Source organism: Lithobates pipiens, unplaced genomic scaffold, assembly GCF_037356315.1.
Source record: "Lithobates pipiens isolate NorthernLeopardFrog02 unplaced genomic scaffold, aLitPip1_a1.2 Scaffold_19, whole genome shotgun sequence".
NCBI classification, from domain to species: Eukaryota; Metazoa; Chordata; class Amphibia; order Anura; family Ranidae; genus Lithobates; species Lithobates pipiens.
This window is the reverse complement of record NW_027507764.1, coordinates 548,522,443-548,543,349: the sequence shown is the minus strand read 5'-3', so window position 1 is coordinate 548,543,349 and position 20,907 is coordinate 548,522,443. Positions and strand designations below refer to the sequence as shown.

The window sequence follows — 20,907 nt, the reverse complement described above, 5'->3', positions numbered from 1 at the left end:
TGTGGGAAGAAGGATGGACCTCAAACTGTAAATATGCTTGTTTGAGATCAAGCTTGGTGAACTTTTGACCCCCTGCAAGAGAGGCAAAAATGTCATCTACTCTGGGTAGAGGGTACTGGTCTATTTCCAGTTGGGAGTTCAGTGCCATGCGGAAATCGCCACAAATGCGCAAGTCCCCATTCGCTTTCTTCACTGGTACAACAGGTGATGCCCACTCGCTGTGCTCTACCTTTGAGATAACACCTTGTTCCTCCAGCCGACTTAATTCTGCTTCCACTCCTGCTCGGAGTGCGAAAGGTACTGTGCGAGCTTTGAAGAACTTAGGCTGGGCGTTGGGTTTCAGCTTGAGTCTCACACAATCATGCTTTATTTTTCCCAACTGGTCATCAAAGATCTTTGGGAACCGCTGCTTCAGGGACACCACCCATCCCTCATTATCTCCTAATGGAATTGTCACAGTGTTACAGGGATTTATGGCGATGTCTGGCATACCAAAGTGAGCAATCCAGTCTCTCCCAAAGAGAGGGGGTCCCCCATTCTCTAGTATGTATAATGGCAGTCTCTTTGTCTGACCCTTGTACAATACCTGCACTTTTGCATAACCCAGTGGGTGGAGTATCTGCTTTGAGTATGTCTGCAGTTTGATTGGCGTTGGGCGGACAGTTGTTCGGGTCTGAAGTTGTCTCCATTGTTTCTGAGTGATAACTGAAACTGCTGCTCCTGTGTCTACATCCATCTTTAGTTTCTTTCCCTCAATGGTTACCTCTACAGTCATTGCAGAGGGTGCTGAATGCATATGATGTATGTCTAATCTGTGGAGCACTTCCTCATCCTCTGACTCAGATGATGATGTATATCTTCCCACCATATAGGTCTTTGTCTTGGGGTTCAGAGGTTGTTTATCTCGCACCTTCTTGCTCCGGCAAACTCGTTTCAGATGTCCTGTTTTACCACAATTATGACAGGTCTGATCCTTAAACCTGCAGACTTTGTGATCATGGTCTGTATCCCCACAACGGTAGCAAGCTGACCCCCGGCTTGGTGGAGGTCTGTATTTCCAGTTTGCAACTGTGGGCTTGACTGCTGTTCTGAAAACTTCTTGTTTCACCTCTTCTCTTCTGCCCTGGGGGTTCAATTCCTCTGTATCTTTCACAGCCATTTCCATCATTGAAGCTATATCAATTGCCTTTGCAAGGGTAAGGTCTTTCTCTGTTAACAGTCTCTTTTGGCTAGAGTCCCAATTCAGTCCCATGACAAACTTATCTCTCAGTGCAGTAGGTAGGTACTCCTCAAAAGAACAGGTAGAGGCTAGTCTGTGAAGGGCGAGCACATAAGCTTTAATTTCTTCACCTGGCTGCTGCTGCCTCTGATAAAAACGAAATCTTTCTGCAATCTCTAGTGGTTTAGGCTGGAAGTGACCCTCTAACAGTGTCAGGAGCTCTGCCAATGTCTTAGTTGCTGGTTTTACAGGAAAAAGGAGATCCCTGAGAGTGTCATATGTCTGAGCACCGACCACTGTCAGAAATACTGCTACTTGCCTTTCACCTGGGATGCCATTTGCACTGAAATACTGTTCCAGTCTCTCCACCCAGGAACTCCAGGATGTCTGTTCTCCATCAAATTCACTTAATGTCCCGATCAATGACATTTTCCTGCTGGGATCTGTGATTGCTTTTATCCAGGTAACAATCCACAATGTCTTTGTCTCTCTCTCTCAGACTGATAGACACTTTGTAAATCCCATCCTCGTCGCCACTGTTATATCCTCTGTGTTGTGAGAGACACAAGACTCTGGAACAATGGAAGTTTATTTCCAGTACTCACTGTACACTGCAACATGCATCTCAGGACAGTACATCTTATTAGGCTGCTTACATGTGTCCAAGATGGCTACTATACCCCTTGACCCTTGGCATCACTCCTGGGTGGAGCCAGCCTTAAAGTGGCAGTACATGTGAAACCCTTTAGGTATAACAACTAGGTTAGTTACAGAGGAGGTCTAGTAATAGAATTATTGCTCTGACAATCACGGCAATACCGCACATGTGATTTGAACAGCGTTTACATATGCGAGTGCGACTTCTGTATGTGCTTTCTTTGCTGCACGAGGTCGCGGGAATCAAGTGCTTTAAAAAAAAATTCTTATTTATTTATTTTTATATTCTTAAATTGTGTTAAAAAAAAAAAAAAAAATTGATCACTTTTATTGCTTTCACAAGGAAAGTAAATATCCCTTTTGACAGTAATAGGTGGTGACAGGTACTCTTTATGGAGGGATCGGGGGTCTAAAAGACCTCCAATCTCTCCTTTACACTTCAAAGTATTCAGATCACCAAAAATGGTGATTCTGAATACTGTATTTTTTTTATTTTATTTTTTTTAATCCGGCGCCATTGGCAGCCATGTAAACCGGAAGTGACTTTGTGACGTTGCTTCCGTATTTGCATTCAGGAGACTGGAACAAAGCCATTTACAGCTTTGTTCCAGTCTGTGGCGCTAGACGCTGGAAGTGCCGGATCGCGTCTCGGGTCTCCCAGTGGGACAGGAGGCCCGGTCGGAGAGGTGGGAGGCAGGGATGCCCGCTACTTCAGGATGACAATCAAGTGTCTTTTAGCCGCATCGGTTGTTATCCCTGGAAAGCCAATCGCCCGCTCTAAAAAAAAAAAAAAAACGGGACCGGGATGATCCCTGCAGTTGCGGGCATCATCCCAGTATAACCTCTGAAACCCAAGGCCGCATATACTGTACACTTCAGTTAGGCTTTAAAGCCCAACTCTGGACGTAAAAAGTTTTCCCATGCAATTGGGGGCTGTGTCTGCACTGTATGTGATTGTATTACATTCTATGCATTAAGATAAAAAGCAACCTTTGTGTAGCAGCACCCCCTAAAACTTACCTGAGCCCCATCTCTATCCAGCAATGTCCAGGAGTCCCTCGGCCGTCCGAGACTACTGATTGGCTGAGACACAGCAGCAGCACCATTGGCTCCCGCAGCTGCCAATCAGGATAGAGAGGGGTCAGGGCTGAACGGCAGCTCTATGTCTGAATGGACACAGAGCTGTAGCTCGGCTCTGGTGCCCCCATAGCAATCTGCTTGCTGTGGGGGCACTCGAGCTCCAGCCAGGGACCCAAGAAGAGGAGGATCAGGGCTGCTCTGTGCAAAACCAACTACACAGAGCAGGTAAGGATAGTTAGTTTAATGGGGAACAATAAAAACAAGACTTTACATTCACTTTAACTAACTGTTCGTTTTTCCCAGGGACAAAAAGAAAAATGTATACTCGCCCAATCCTTGCGGCAAAGGGCACTCCCCCACGATCCAGCGGTGGACTGTCCCTGACGTGCTCATTTTCAGAGCAGGTCTGTGGGCCTGGTGATGTCAGGAACAGTCCACTGCACAAGACTGCAGGGGGGGACAGGAGCCACAGGGACTGGTCTTGTGCTGGGAGGATCAGAGGATTAAGGTGGTGTGTATCTGCTCTCTGAACCCCTAGAAAAAAAATGAGCAGTTAACCCATGCAGGGCAGGCACAGCTCCACTGCCTGGAGTTCAGCTTTAAAATAACCTACAGGTAGGAGGGAGTGGACCCAGTGGAGTATTGCAAGCATCAGGATTGAAGTCTTAAAAACAGTGTTTTTATGGGGTGGTTTTTATTTTTATTTATTTTTGTGCTGCCTATTAATTTTTTTTTTCTTTTTTCCCCAGGTGTAAGGGCAAGTGGAGAAGATCATGAATACTGACGATTATAGCAGAGATTTATTTTCCTACTGTCAATAAGAATTCATGCTGTTTTTTTTTTGTTTTTGGATCAGCCCCCTGTCGATGCACTCGTCTTTTGTTTGTAAAACTGAAAAGTTCTTTTTTGCCAAAGAACTAAAATCCTTTCAGACTTTGTACAATTCCCCCTGCCCATATCCTCTTTACTGGAACTGCTTTCAAGTGTGGGATTCATTGGATACGCAATTATTATTATTATTTTTTTTTTTTTAAATATGGCAACTTTTTTTTTTTTTTTTTTTTATTAAAATTTGCATTGTTTAGAATTAGTAACCACTAAGTTGTCTAATTTGTTCCTTTTGTTGTGTATATAGAACATATATATTTAAGTCCTTGTGGAAGAGCCATGGAATAATGGGACCACAGCCTTTATTGGGGTGTCGAGCTGGGAGGGTCAGATTCTTAGCGGGAGAGGGGGGTGCAAAACGTCCAGCTCAAGGAGAGCACCTGATATCTTAATATCTGCTGTTGTTGTTTTTTTTGTTTTTTTTTATTCTATCAGAATGAACTGCCTTCTCCTGAATAACCAATCATTGGCATATCAGGGTTTCAACATTCAGCCAATTTAGACACAAACTTAAAATTTAAAAGGGCTTCCTGGGGTTTTTAGGTTTACCCAATCGTTCTTCAAGTACTAAAGAGAGACCGTAGAAAAGGAGTCGCTAATATTATGTATGTGTGGAATAGTTTAATTTTTCAGAAAGACTAATTTTTGTTTTGTATTTTTTTAATATATAAAATTGATCTGAAAGACGTGAGCACAACTAAAGACTTGTTTGTCGCGTTTTAGGCCTAGGTTATCCTACCCTGTGAGTGCACTTTCGGAATAACTTTTTATTTTCTCAGTTTGGATCCCTCATCTCCTAAATGTATATGATGATTAAAAAAAAAAAAAAATAGTTCTCATTTCAGTACACTGCACAAATATACTAGGAGGTTTGAATAAAACTTACAAAAGATAATTTAAATAAAACCATTTTTATTGCTTTGTTCATAAGATTTAATAGCATTTCTTTATATTTCTGCTGCTATTGAAAAAGTGGTGTTGTGTTTTTTTTTTTTTCTCTCTCTCCGTTTTGTATATATTTATAGGTATTTATCTGTAACCTTGTGTTTGCTGTCATTTTAAAAATTGGTAAAGATTTTATCTCCTTCCATGAACAAAAGTGGGGCTTAAGCCTCATTCACCAGAGTGTTCTATAGCGTACGCTTGTGCAAGCAGAGCCAAATCTAGCCTATCTGATCCAGGGGTGCAGGTAAAAATAAAAATGGAGGGCGGGGGGGGGGGGGGTGGCATAATTTCAGTAGAATGACAGATAGGGCTGAAACAACTAATTGACAATCGATTATGAAATGAATTGATTACCATTTTTATAATCTATTAATCGGCCAGTAACAATGGGTTATAAAAAAAAAACCTAAAAGCTTTTATAATACAAAAGGGGCAAATCGCTACTGTAGATTAGGGCTGGGGAAAAAAATCTATTTAAATCTTGAATCGAATTGAGAGGTCAAATAGATTAAAAATTTCAGCAAATCGATTTTTTTTTTTTTTTTTTCCACCAGGACCACACCGGTCCTGAGGTGCTGCGGGCAGGATTTTCTAGGCGAGGCCGCGGCTTAGGCCTAGTCCGTGAGGCCGGCCTTGCCTAAAAACTCCTGCCCGCAGCTCCTCAGGACCGGCGCGGTGTCCCATTAAAAAAAAAAAAAAAAAGTGAATCGAGATTTTATTTTTATTAAATCGCAGTTTTTTATTTTTTTTTTGTTCTTGTGAAAATCTCCCAGCTCTACTGTAAATATTATTTTCACAGTTCTACAGTAAAAAATGTAACCCCTTACAGTAGTGATTATCTGATTTTTTTTTTTTTTGTACTATAAAGGGATACATTTTATTTATTTATTTTTTTTAACCCCATTATGTTTCTAAATATCTTTAGACCTGGTTCTATGTGTTTTTTGATGCTTTTTGCAGAAACGCACTACATTTCATTTACATGGTTTACGTTCACATCTATGCTTTTTTTTTTTTTTTTCAGCCGCTGTGTATTTGGAAAGGGTCAGGAACTTTTTTTTTTTTTTTTTTTTCTGTGTTTTTTTGGTTCAATATACTTCAATGGAGAAGCTGCAGAAAAGCTACATTTTTGCAGCAAATCGCACCAAATCACATGTGCAAAAATCAAAACGCACTGCAGAAACAGATCAAAAGCAAACTATAAATATGTACCGAGCCTTATGCTGCCCAGTTTTCAAGCGAAAATATTTAGACGAAAAATCTTTGTACATTCGCTGAATGAAAGAACGTTGTTTGAAATTTTCACTTGTTTTTAACATTCTGTTTTTAAAACAAATGTCATTTCTGAACGAAAACCACATAGTGTCTGAAAATTCCATTGACCATGAAGTTTTCTATTTCCACATTTTCCCGTCACTGTGGTTGAAAATGAATGTCGATCTGACCCCCACTAATTATTAGAAAATCGAAAAACGTTCTTAAAATTACATTTTATTTATTTTTTTTGAAGGAAGAAATTAGTTTTTTTTTTAAATAAAAAAAATGATCTCGGAGTCTGATATTTACCAGATTCACCCTTTAATAGTATATATGGTATATCTCTTCTAATGGTATATACGGTATCTCTCCCCTCTAATGGTATATACGGTATCTCTCCCCTCTAATGGTATATACGGTATCTCTCCCCTCTAATGGTATATACGGTATCTCTCTCCTTTAGTGGTATATACTAGGGATGCGCTGAAATTTCGGCCGCCGAAACATATCGGCTGAAAATGCCCTTTTCGGCAATTTGCCAAAAGAGAAAAACAGCTGATAATGGAGCCGAAAATGGGGCGTGGCCTGGGTAGGGGCAGGGCTCCGCCCCCTGCCCCTGGTGCCACCCATCATGAAAAGCTATATCATGCTATAGTGCAGGAGAGCTGCCTCCACCACCTGTTTGATCACAGTGCGGGAACATCACAGCTTTCATTTCAATAGCTGTATGTTCCCGGGCGCGTGCCATCACTTACAGCCCCTCCCCCTTGTCCGGGCAATTTGATAGACAGATCACCCGCAGGATTGGACGGATGATCTGTCTATCAAAGTGCCCGGACAAGGGGGGGGGGGGGGCTGTACCTGACGGCGCGCCGCCGGGAACACACAGCTATTGAACTGAAAGCTGTGATGTTCCCGGCGCTGTGATCAAACAGGTGGTGGAGGCAGCTCTTCTCTTAACAGGTTAGCTGCAATGGGGGGACACTCTGGCTGCAACGGGGGACAATGGCTGGCTGCATCTGACGGCAACTGGTGAGGCTGCATTGTATCATGTATCACTGTATCTCTTGTATCATGTGTGAAGTTTCTGGCCATCTCCTGTACCACGTCCTCTGTCTCTGACCGTCTCCTGTACCATGTCCCCAGTCTCTGACCATCTCTTGTACAAAATTTTTTTTTTTTTTTTAAATATGTTTCGGTATCGGTGCTGTTTCGGCCTAGTGTATTTTTCATTTTTGGTATCAGTTTCGGAGCCAAAAAAACAATTCGGTGCACCCCTAGTATATGCGGTATCTCTCTTCTGTCTGTTATCCTCAGAGTGGATTAGATATTTTGCTACCTAACCTTATACTTGGTTATTTATATTTACCACTGCATAGAGATATTTAAGAATAAATTGCCTTTTCTTTTAAACTTATTGACTAAATTATACATCACACTTTTTTTTTTTTTTTTTAAAGGTTATTAACTGATTAATTAAAATAATCGGCCAACTAATCGATTATGAAAATAATCTTTACTTGCAGCCGTAGTGACAGAGATGCATGGAACCAGTATTCCCTGTTCACTTCTGTACCACGAGTCACAACCTGGAAGTAACGTCTGACAGGTAGTGCAGAGGCAATGCAGAAAGGAACCAAGATTTCTAGTATGTATTATGCAGGCCATGCATGGATCGAATTCTGAACAAATTTTCTTTCAAAATTCTGAAGGTTTTGTGCATTTTTTTTTTGTGATTCACTATAGACTTGGATATAGATTTCAAAATTCCACCAACCAAGCTTTCAATTTCACCTCATGTTACTACAGAAAATTATTTTCGTGGCCGGGAATCTTTTTTTTTTTTTTCTTTCTGAGAATTTTATTTTCTTGCACTCATGCTCATTTCTTTTACGATTATATTTCTCGCACGATTCTCTCATCATTGATTAGAAAATAGTTTGTTTTTTAAAGAATTTCCAACATGTCCGATCGCTCAAATTCGATGGCGCCATGAAAATCGTACATTGGTGCGGCCCACCACTGGTGCGAAAAATTCTTCAATGAGATTTTCCAAAAGCAAATTCTTTCAGAATTCAACCCATGTAAGGCCGGCCTTAGGATGAATAAACAGAACCTGTGCTCTCTTATATCAGGTGTGCCTATCGGAGTCCCTCCTTGCATCAGTAGTGAGTCAAGGGGACAAGTTATGTAAGGGGTACTCATCAGGTGTCCCCCACAGACAACACAAACCTCGAAAGTTCTAAACCTTCATCCATTTACCAATATGGTGCTTTTTTTTTTTTTTTTTTTTTAATATTCATGTCTGTGTCACCTTTGGATGGATTCACCCAACTTCTATAACAGAAAATGAGGGAGATATCACTGAACACAGATAAGAATAAAAACTTTACAGACATTCTAATGCATTACCAAAAAAAGAAAAAAAGGGTTTGAAATTTACATTTTTTTTAGTTGCATTTTTAGGCCTCCTGCACACTGGGTGTTAAAATATCGTTATAATAACACCAGAAGCTTTGTAATGCGTTTTTCAACGTTTTTGCAATGGCCTTTTCTTTTTTTTTTTCAATGGATCAAAAACGTCAGAAAATGCTGGCGAGCCGCCTTTTTGATCATTATCTGCGTTTTTAAGCGTTTTTTGACAGAGCGTTTCTACAGCTAGAAAACTCTTCCCAACCCACTCGTTTTTTTTTTTTTTTTTTATTTAAAGCCAAAAAATGCCCCGGCCAAAAACAGAGTATGTGTGCAAGGACACTTAGGCCCCTTTCACACTGAGGCGTTTTTCAGGAGCTACAGCGCTAAAAATAGCACCTGAAAAAAGAGGCTCCTTTCACACTTTAGTTGTGCGCTAGCAGGACAGTAAAAAAAAAGTCCTGCTAGCAGCATCTTTGGATCGGTGTATTTACCGCTCCTACCCATTGAAATCAATGGGGCAGTGCGGCACTTTTTTGACCGCTAGTGGGGGTTAAAACCTCCCTGCTAGCGGCCGAACAGTGCCACTAAAGTGACGGAATAGTGGTGCTTTACCACCGATGCCCGCACTGCCCCAGTGTGAAAGGGGCCATAGGATAACATGATGAGGTGTTTATTAACTGTAGCAAAAAACATCTGCAGTCAAAAACAGCTGCTGTAAAAATGTCCAATGTGCATGGGGCCTTAAAGTCAAGGTAAGTTTAAAAATTTTAAAAAAAAATTGCGTTCTGTGATGTCTGAGGCCTCTGGACACCAAATAAGATTATTGGAATTAATATACCAGTTCTGTGTTGGCTGATAGTTTATATAGAAGGAAGCTAAACTCATGGCCGTTATCCTCTAAGATCGGGAACCTAGGGAACTTTTAGGCCTTGTTCACAGCATGGTGCAGAGACATCAGTTTTTCTGCAAGGGTTGTCAGGGAAAATTTAAGCTTCTCCCTATAAGCCTATCATTTCTTTGCGCTTAAAGCGTGAGTCTGCGTTTTTTTTGTTTTGTTTTTTTAAAGCCAGCAGCTACAAATACTGCAGCTGCTGACTTTTAAAATAGTGACACTTACCTGTCCAGCGCGCCCGCGATGTCGGCACCCGAAGCCGATCTCTCGATCGTCTCTCGGGTGCTGCTGCCGCCATCTTGGGTATGGGAATCAGGAAGTGGAGCCTTTCGGCTTCATTTCCCGGTTCCCTACTGCGCATGCGCGAGCCGCGCTGCCTCTGGGATCTGTGTGTTTCCCAGCAGGCAGCGGGGCACTTTCGGAAAGGGGCGTAATCTACGCCCCTTTCCGCAGAGAGCTATCCCGGAAGTGGGTGCAGATACCTGTACTGTACAGGTACCTGCACCCCCCGCCCCCCTGAAAGGTGCCAATTGTGGCGCCGGAGGGGGGGGGAGGATTCCAATGAGCGGAAGGTCCACTTTAGGGTGGACCTCCGCTTAAAAGCACAGATACAGCCCTATTATATAAAGCCGGAAAAGCAAGCTCATTTATCTATCCAAATAACACAAAGAGATGCTGGTATCACCTCAAGCTCAGTATATCCTGAACCAGGTAGCCAAGCTACTTTTATTTATACTAAACACCTTGATGACAAAAGAGACTGCTGCCTTCGGAATCGGACACTTGTATTCATTCAAAAGAACCTATGACACGCATGCATATATTCAAATAGAAATGCAGTAGTGACGTGTGCAGACGGTGGTGTGCAAAACCATGCAGCAACAACATGGTTTTGAACACAACCGTGTGCACACTAACACTGCTACCAATGACGCGAGCCATACTCTGTCATGCCCTTTATTTTGTATGGTTATACTATAGTTCCCAAATACGCAGACCTGCTTACTTAGAAGTTTAAATGCGATCGCCATGGAGTGGCCAGTTCCCTGGTGAGGCATAAACATCCTTAAAAGAGCAAACAGATCGGCCATGTCCACGGGAAGGTTTCCGCATCCAAAGGTCTTCCACCAGCGTCTGTATATGCAAATACCCTCACATGAAAGTATTACAGCAAAACTGACACTGGGGGACATCTGACAACATACATTAATAAAAATGTCCACAACAGGGTTAAAAAAATAAAAAAAATAAAGTGCTCTGTTCACACCACACCCTGTGGATTTTTTTCTGTGCAGGAATCTGCAACCTGCATGGGAAAAAAAACTGACATGACATCAACAGTGTGAATCAGTCACATAACTGATGTGCATGAAAACTGGTATCTCTGCATGTGCAATCTGTGTGGTTTTCCCATCAGTTTTCATGCACTCATGGTGTGAAAATGTTTTAAAGCAGCATTCCATTCTGAATTTTTATTTATTTTTTTCCCCCCATTTTCCTAGTCCTTGATCAATTATGAGAAACGGAGTGAATTTTTTTTTTTACTTACCCAAAGTGACCTGTTGCTAGGTGGTGGCTCCTAATCTGCCACTTCCGGCTCCACATCACTTCCTCCCTCGCCTGTGCTCCTGGCAAAAAAAAAAGCGAGTCATAATTTCCCAGGAGTTAATGGACAGGAAGTTGTGAAAAATTGTGTTATTTTTCAACAAGAAATGATGTGATTTAAGGCGGATCTATCTATGTTGCCATAACAATGGGGCGGGACCTTCCTCCGTCCCTGCCTTTTATGGCAACTTGCTAAACAGTCGGCGCTACGGCACCTCTCCATCGCTAATCCAGGAAGAGGATGCGATTGGGCTTCACGTGCCCACAATCATCGTGGCAATGGCCAGAACAGGATTTCCTAAATTATAAGTATAAAAAAAGGATAGAAGTCTTAGCCACTAGCAAACATATATATTTGCATATATATACTTTGTATTTCTTATTCATGCATTATGATGGGATGCCTGTTGAAAGAAAAAAAAATTCTATGGCTGGAAGGATATTTAGTGTCTGATATTTAAAACAGTGTCCACTTTATTATTTCTTTTCATAATGGGGAATATAAACTCCCACATTTGTGTCTGACAGTAACGCCAAAAACTTGTGTCAGTGACTTAAATTATAATTCCAAACAGTGGTGTCTATAATGGTCTGTTAAAGAGGAAGTAAACCCTGGTGAGTTTACTTCCTCTCTCATTCCCTGCAAAGGTAAAGCATAATGGACTACTATGCATCGCATAGTAGCCCATTATGTGTCACTTACCTGACACAGGAGCCAGCGAAGTCACTGCTGTCCCCTGTACTCCGGCGCATCCATCTTCTCGGTGGGGTCTCGCAGCTCCGCCGCTGTCATTTGGCGAAGCCGCGATGACGTCACTCCCGCGCATGCGCACGGGAGCCGAGACGCACGGCATCTTCGTCATCAACGATGCCACGCTCAGTGTGCCTGCGCGCCGCTGTCTACAGCGCATGCGCCGCAGACAGCGGTGCCCGTCTTCGGGCAAATATCTCCTAAACCATATAGGTTTGGGAGATATTTCTTGGGCCTACGGGTAAGCCTTAATCTAGGCTTACCTGTAGGTCAAAGTGGTTTGTAAGGGTTTACAACCACTTTAAAGTGGTTGTAAACCCTTACAAACCACTTTAACCTACAGGTAAGCCTAGATTAAGGCTTACCTGTAGGTCCAGGAAATACCTATATGGTTTAGGAGATATTTACCTGTAGACAGCGGCGTGCAGGCGCACTGGGTAAGCCACAGATCGCGGGCCATATGCCGCGAGTCTCGGCTCCCGTGCGCATGCGCGGGAGTGACGTCATCGCTGCTCCGGTGAATCACAGCGCCGGAGCAGCGAGACCCACCAAGAAGATGGATGCTCGGAACTACAGGGGACAGCGGTGACTTCGCTGGCTCCTGTGTCAGGTAAGTGACACATAATGGACTACTATGCGATGCATAGTAGTCCATTATGCTTTACCTTTGCAGGGAATCAAAGAGGAAGTAAACTCATCAGGATTTACTTCCTCTTTAACATTGGTGTCAGTGACTGCAATTAAAACCCCAACAACTGATGTCAGTGACTGCAATTGTAGCCCCAGGCATTGCAGTCAGTGTCTGCAATTGTCACACCAAAAATTGGTGTCGGTGGCGGCTAGTCCTTTAACATTGGTGTCGGTGACTGAAATCATCACACCAAACATTGGTGGCAATAATAATCCCTTAACATTGGTGTTGGTGGCTGCATTAGTAGCTCCCAACATTGGTGTCAGTGACTGCAATAATAACCCCCAGCAATGCTGTCAGTGACTGCAATAATAACCTCCAGCATTGGTGGCAATAATAATCCCTTAACATGGGTGTTAGTGACTGCAATTCTAGCCCTCCAGCATTGGGGTCAGTGACTGCAATCAAACCCCAAGAGTTGATGTCCGCGACTACATCGTCCCAGCTATTGGCATACCTCCCAACTATTTGAGATGGGAATGAGGGACACCTACCGCCAAAAGTATGCAGGCATAGCACACGCCCCTTTAAAGAGAATTGTACAAAAAAACAAGATTGGTTAAACCCACAAGTGCTTTTTTTATTTTTTTTTACCACTATTGTTCCTTTATATTGGCTTTTGGAATTTTCAAATGCAACAATTTGAAATCAGGTGAAAGGTTTAGGACTGGGAAACACTTTTTGAACGATAAAAAGTGCATTTTATATACAATTATATAGATCAGACCAAAATGAGGGACATTGCTCCAAATCGGAGACAGTCCCTCAAAATCGGGGACAGTTGGGCGCTATGCCATTGGTGGCAGTGACCGCCATGGACCCCAGGATCAGTGTCAATGACTTCACAATCATACCTCCCAACTTTAGACTTTTATAAGGTGGGACAGTCTGGAGCAGACAATGTGAGGTGCGTTTTTTGTGTGAAGACGACATAGTGCTGAATATTGGACGTGGTGTACATGGGCATGTTAAATAGAATGGGAGTCTATGCACGGCATGTAATGCACATTTCCACAGTCCTTGTACTTGTACTGGGCAACTTGGTAATCGGCAACTGATAAAACAAGACTTTGCTTGTGCGCTAAATACCCCAAGGATTGTTGTTTAGGAAAACCAGGAATAAAAGTAGAAACCTTTAGATGAAAGGAATGTAAGTGTCAATGAAATGAATGGCTGAATCTGCAGCTCTTTCAGCCTTATTGTAGCAGCCATGGTGTGATGATGTGCAGCACCTGCCTGTGTTAGGAAGCGGCGTGTGCTCTTCCTCCAGCAGTGTGCCCACATCCTGATAATCTATTGCCCGTCTCCTGCTATGGTATTGTTACCACTATAGAGCACGGCTTCTCAGCCCCAAAACGTATTTTCAGTCTCGAGGCACCCCTGTCCAAGATTTAGTTCATGTTACTGTGTGTTCCAAAGAACGTACAAAATCGCATTTGTTCCTGACACACAATGATCTGTTCTTTAGGGGTGCTACTAATTGCTAATGGTACCCCAGACATTGGCAAATGCGGGGTGCTTTGGTACTGGCCAATTTTAGGGGGTTGAGAACTTCTTTTCCTGCATTTCTGCGGGTGGGGCAGCCCATTGAAATGAGTGGACTTCCCTACACGCAGCCACACACATTTGAAGCAAGGGCTTGTTCACATGTGAAGTTGGGGGGCAGTAAAGCCATGTGTTTAAGCCAATTTTACCACCCTCAACTGCTCCCCTTTAGCTGCAGAGACAGCAGCTGGGGGGGTTTACATGTGACTGGAAGTATACCCCCAAGTGAATAGGGCTGCACTGCAACCACCCCACAACTGTGTGCATTGCAGGCGGTTGCAGTGTGGTGATGGTGCATTTACAGGGTTTAAATAGGTGGGGAGGAGGCAACTTATTGCCTTTCCACCACCTGTCATGCCTCTGAAAAGCAATCTGGGCATGGAATGCTTTTCAGAGGAGTGGTAGTCATTGCTGCGATTACGAACCAGTTCTAAAAATATCAGTTCTGATAGTACATTCTTAAATAGGACACACACACACACACCCCCTTTTAAAACGTTGCAGTACAATACCGTCACTCAGAGCCAGATACTGCACTGTAGGGGGAGGTAGAGAGCACTGCGCACCCTTCCTTTTTACCAAAGTACAGTTCAGCTGGAGATTGGGAGTTCAGTCTCATCTTCTGAGCTTTTTTTTTTATTTCCTCCAGGATGCCACCACACCCGGGTTGAGAAAGGCTGCTATAGAAGCACAGAGTGCCAACATCCTCAATCATGGCATACTGTCATGCCATCAGGGAGGTGGGTGGTCCAGGCTTTGGTATTGACAGCTTAGAGAGCTGTCAATTACAGCCAATGATGTTGCATGCCCCCCCGGTACATGTGGTGGAGGTTGCCAACGTCTGATCTATTACACTATATGACCAAAAGATTGCAGAGCACCTGACCATCATATGGTTGCGCTTGTTGGATGCTCCATTACAAAACCATAGACCTTAATATGGAATCCGCACACACCCCCCCCCCCCAACCCCCTTACCTTTTGCAGCTAGAACACCCCCCTCCTCTGGGAAAGCGTGCCCTGAGATTTTGGTGTGTCTGAAGAGGTTTGTGCCCATTCCTCCAAAGGAGCATTTTTTTTTTACGTCAACTACTGATGTTGGATGAGAAGACCTGGCTTACAGTCTGTGATCCTGTTAATTCTGGAGGGATTCAAAATGGGGGAAGGTCCAGACAACACATTACAACCAAGACAGCATATCAAATCATGTATTTATGGATATGACTGGGTACATGCATGCCGGAACAGAGAGGGGCCTTCGCACTCATACCACAAGATTGGAAGCATCCCTCACCCTTTACGGCTATAACATCCAGCACTCTTGGGGGGGCTTTCTATGAGATATAGGAGTGTCTGCGGGGTATTTGAGTAGCTAATGCTTGGAACAAGACATCCAGCAGAGGTCAACCAATGGTGATTTAAAGAGGAAGTAAACCCTAATGAGTTTACTTCCTCTTTCATTCCCTGCAAAGGTAAAGCATAACGGACTACTATGCATCGCATAGTAGCCCATTATGTGTCACTTACCTGACACAGGAGCCAGCGAAGTCGCCGCAGTCCCCTGTAGTCCGCCGCATCCATCTTGTTGGTGGGGTCTCGCAGCTCCGCCGCTGTCATTCGGCGAAGCCGCGATGACGTCACTCCCGCGCATGCGCACGGGAGCCGACACGCGAGGCAGCTCCGTCGCTGAGAATGCCGCTCTCAGTGCGCCTGCGCGCCGCTGTCTACGGCGCATGCGCCGTAGACAGCGGTGCCCGTTTTCGGGCAAATATCTCCTAAACCATATAGGTTTAGGAGATATTGCTTGGACCTACAGGTAAGCCTTAATCTAGGCTTACCTGTAGGTCAAAGTGGTTTGTAAGGGTTTACAACCACTTTAAATATGTTTGGGATAAACAGACATCTAAACTCATACAAATACAGTGGAACATTGGTTATTGAGTAATGCCGTTAACGAGCGTTTTGAAAGATGAGAAACTTTTTTCTTTTTAACAATGAAGACTCAGTCTGCGAGTGTTGTCTCGCAAAACAAGCAGAATTCAAGCTAATGGGCGGTGCAGTACCACATTTGGCCAGAGGTGCGGGGACGCTGGGGACACTCGGAATGGTTCGGAAAATATTCAGAATTACACTCGGAAATACTCAGTTCCTGAGTTCAGCCGAGCTGTCCTTGAGTATTTCCGAGGCTCTCCAGCGCCCCCTCCCCCACCCCTGGCCAAATGTGGTAGTGCATCTGATAGAAGTCAATGCGGAACAAATTATCTTCATTTCCATTGACTTCTATGAGGAAACTCGCTTTGATATGCCAGGCGAGTGCTTTGGATTACAGGCATTCTCCTGGAATGGATTATGCTCGTAATCCAAGGATCAACTGTAAATTATTTAATAAGGCAGACTGAATGAACCCATTGCTGTTATTCTGTTTCTGTGAATTTGTGCCCAATTCAGGTCAGGTACTGATGTTGGATGAGAAGACCCTGTACTGTGCGCCGCTAAAGTGTTCAGGTTTGGCTTGAAGAAAAAGTGACAGCCCTAATTGCCGCTTCCCGGGTGATTCCCTACTGCACATGCGCATTACTGGTCTGACGGTGGAGGGAGCCGAACTTCTGACGTACCGCGCCGCGGAGAGGTCTGGCGGAAGTGGGGGCCGGGGTATCTGTCAAAAAACAGGTACCCCCTTCTCCCAATGAAAGGTACCAAATGTGGCACCGGAGGGGGGGGCGGGGAGACAGATGAATGGAAGTTCTACTTTTGGGTGGAACTCCTCTGTAGAGACCCCAGGCCTGTTTACATATTTGTGTGTGACTTACATATGTAATCACTTCCAAGCACCGAGGGATGGGGGCGCTTCTTAGATTTTTATTTTTTTACGCTGTCCCTTTAATTATTTTTTGTCATAATTTTTATTTCTATTACAAGAAATGTAATCATCCCTTATAACAGAAATAAGGATCACCTCTCCTCTTTATAGAGAGATCGGGGGGGGGGGGTCAAAAAGACCCCAAATCTTTTCTTTACCTTTAAAGGAAAAATAATTCACATGAGACTTGGAGGAAGTGAAGGACCCATCATTTCATCTCCTTCCTCTGGAAATGTCTGATTATCACAACCACTATTCTCTTCTTCCAGCACTGACTGGTTCCCCACGGCACCTGTGTAAGTTTTCAGGGCCGTCTTTAATATTGATTGGACCCTGAGCAAAAATTTTCTTGGGCCCCCCTCCATGCAATTTCACTCTGCACCTGCTCTGAGACATACAATAAATAGCAGCTAGACTTAAAATCAGTTTACTGTATCAGAAAAGGCAGCAATTGCGATTGGTTGCCAGTGGTTACAGCATATCATTACTGCTTACTGACTGGTTGCTAGAGGTTACAGCAAATGATTTCTGCTTGTTAATTGGTTGCTAGAGATTACTGTACAGTAATACCGCTCACTGAATGGTTGCTAGCGGTTACAGCACATCATCTCCTCACTGCAGGGGAGCATGATATACATATGACTGCCACCTTTATTTACATATCAATACCACCGGCCGCAGCTATTAACATATGAATGACGTATATATTTACATGTAAACACAGGGTCTGCAGGTGAGTCATCTGTACACAACAAGACGGAACTGGGCAGCATTAGTAGCAGCACTTCACACCGAGATATCAGGACACAGCACAGGACTAAAACTTCAAGGGACAAGAGAATTTAAACTGTGATAGTTGGGAAGCATGGGGCAGCTGCTTTGGGCCCCACAACGACAGGACCCAGGGAAGCTGCCCCCTTTGCCCTTTACTGTGATCCGTGATGCGCCAGCTCCTCTGGGAGCAAGATTCTGGGAGGACGTCCATGGACGCTCTCCCAGACTAAGCTGACCGCGCTGTAGCCGTCTTTCGGCTGTGGTTCGGTCGGCGTGTGGAAGAATGATTTTGTGAAATGCCTCCACCTGACAAGTCCTATTATATTCCTAAGATATTGAGGAACTTGACTTTCACTTTCCCCAGAGCCGCCCTGCTGAGGTACAGGACAAGTTTCCAGCACAGATCTATACAGGGTGGAAGGCAGAACAATTGGAGTGACAGGAGAAGAATGTCACGTGTCATCCAGCCTTATGGAGATCTCCAGTGATCTTCTGCTTGCTCTGTCCTCGAGGGGGAGCTGACAGGAACACAAGACAAGCAGAGATGAAGCTTCTCCTTTGTAAGTGCTCATGCACACGGACGTTTTAAAAAACTGGCTGCAAAGCTAGCTCCGATGCCTGGAAAAATTGTTGTTAAAAACGTGATTTTTACCGCGTTTTGCATTGGCGTTTTTGCGCGTTTTTTAGCGTTAGCGTTAAGTAGCTTTTTTTAAGAAACACATCTCTTGGCTATAGGACTCAGAAAACAAAGAAAATATGTTGCGCGTTTATGCGCGTTTTTGCGCGTTTTCCCGCGATTCGCGTTTTTACAGCTCTAGCTCCACGCCACGGAACGCACTGGTCCTCGGTTTTTTTTACAGCTTAAAAACGCCTATGCCATTTGCAGCTCAAAAACGTCTAGGTGGGCATGAAGCCATAGACTAACATGGACAGCCGTTTTTAAGCTGCAAAAAAAGCTCAAAAAAGCGGCTGTAAAAACGTCCGTGTGCATGAGGCCTAAACATTACTCTGCAATGCTCTCGGCCCCTCCTCCTTCTCCATGGATCCGAGGGGGGGCGGGGTGTGTTGTGTGTCCAGGCTCTTGAGGTGACACTCTCCTCTTCTCTCCCTCAGCCATGTGACAGGCTCAGTGTCCAGTCATGCTGAGCTCATATTTCACATCCTCGGCTCCTCTCCTCACATTGAACGTTCAAGAGGAAGTAAACCCTGATGGGTGTTACTTCCTCTTTCATTCCCTGCAAAGGCAAAGCATAATGGACTACTATGCATCGCATAGTAGCCCATTATGTGTCACTTACCTGACACAGGAGCCAGCGATGTCACCGCTGTCCCCTGTAGTCCGGCGCATCCATCTTTTCGGTGGGGTCTCGCAGCTCCGCCGCCGCATGCGCACGGGAGACGACACGCGCGGCAGCTCCATTATTGGAAATGGCGCGCTCAGTGCGCCTGCGCGCCGCTGTCACCGGGGCATGCGCCGTAGACAGCAGTGCCTGTCTTCGGGCAAATATCTCCTAAACCGTATAGGTTTAGGAGATATTTCTTGGACCTACAGGTAAGCCTTAATCTAGGCTTACCTGTAGCTCAAAGTGGTTTGTAAGGGTTTACAACCACTTTCAGAGCTTTTCCAGAGCCAATGAGAGAGAAGGGGTGTGGATTGAAGGCAGAGGAGCCAACCAGGATTGGAAGATTATACTACAGCCGACTTGACACGTCTGACTGTTAAATGACATCTATGGGGGAATAGGCCACACGAAGCAGGATGTTTGCTGCACAAAACTGGCACATGCGCAGTGCTCCTCCCCTTTGGAAAGTACGTTATTTTTCCCAGCCTGATCTGGAAATCACGTGACGAGCATGACGTCACAACTTAACGGACGTGCTCAGGGCCAATATATAGCCGCGCGGGAAAGCGACCGTTAGTGTGAGGCAGTCTGCGGAGGAGTGAACATCTCTCCCAGCTGGATCCGCGCACAGCCTGCCCTCCAACGTCCATCCCACCGCCGATGATCACTGGAGCAGGTTAGCTATTGGGCACTCTCTATTAAGTCACATCCCGGAGGCGGGGCCTGCTGGGAGGAGGAAAGCAGTTATTGGGCAGGACTAAAGTATGACGTGCTGATTAACAGCGCCGCTACATATCCCGACTCAATACGGCGCATGCGTACTGAATACCGGTGTGCCGAGAATGGCTTCCCTGTCGAGATCTGCTTCCCCTGGCTCTCGGCTCAGATCGGAACTCCGCCTGTCCAGCCCTCTGCACTACGGCTCCTCCTCCTCTATCCCGAATGCAAATCACACTTCTACCTTCCCCGCCCCCGTGCGCGTGCACACATAATATAAATATATGTGTCTGTATTAGTCCATCCACATATATAAATTTATATATTTATAAGTACAAGTATAAGTATATATATATGTGTGTGTGTGTGTGTGTGTGTGTATATATATATATATATATATATATATATATATATGTGTGTGTGTGTATATAATGTGTATTAGTCCATATATATATATATATATATATATAATTATGTATGTGTATCACATAGCTGTGTTCCTGGGAGTAGACTAGATAGATGTCGGCCCCTGGATGTATACTGTATATGGCTAAAAGTCCATCCACACATTATATTATATATATAATGTGTGTGGATGGACTTTTAGCCATATACAGTATACATCCAGGGGCCGACATCTATCTAGTCTACTCTCAGGAACACAGCTATGTACTAAGATCACCTGATAACTCCTCCACACCCAGCAATATACTTCATCCCTTATTGTATTTTCCTCACACCACCGGTCCCCCCACCTGGCTGCGCTTATCCACAGTGCGGGTGGCAAGCAGCCTGCCCTCACCCACACCAGTGGCCTCACATCACCAGCCCCCTCACTTGTTTTTCCCATCTACAGCTCGGGTAGCAAGGGACCTCCCCTCACCCACACCAGAGGCCTCACACCACCGGGTCCCCACCTGGCTGCGCTCATCCGGAGTGCAGGTGCCAAGAGGCTTGCCCTCACCCACAGCAGAGGCCCCACATCACCAGCCACCCCACTTGTTTTGCCCATCTACAGCTCGGGTGGCAAGGGGCCTGTCCTCACACACTCACACCAGGGGACTCACATCACTGAGCCCCCCACCTGGCTATGCTCATCAGCAGTGCCTGTGGCAAGCAGCCTGCCCTCACCCACACCAGTGGCCTCACATCACCAGCCCCCTCACTTGTTTTTCCCATCTACAGCTCGGGGAGCAAGGGACCTCCCCTCACCCACACCAGAGGCCTCACACCACCGGGCCCCCACCTGCCTGCGCTCATCCGGAGTG

The 20,907-nt window shown here is 44.7% G+C and overlaps 1 protein-coding gene across 1 annotated transcript in view; it reads left to right on the top strand.

Moving 5' to 3' along the window:
* The window catches only part of ZHX2 (zinc fingers and homeoboxes 2), a 90,772-nt gene extending 85,998 nt beyond the window's left edge, over nucleotides 1–4,774 (top strand). The window contains exon 4 of the mRNA XM_077493273.1: nucleotides 3,706–4,774. Within this exon, the coding sequence (XP_077349399.1) occupies nucleotides 3,706–3,711 (6 nt within the window). The 3' untranslated portion in view covers nucleotides 3,712–4,774. The remainder of the gene's footprint in view (nucleotides 1–3,705) is intronic.
* Nucleotides 4,775–20,907: the final 16,133 nt, after the last annotated feature.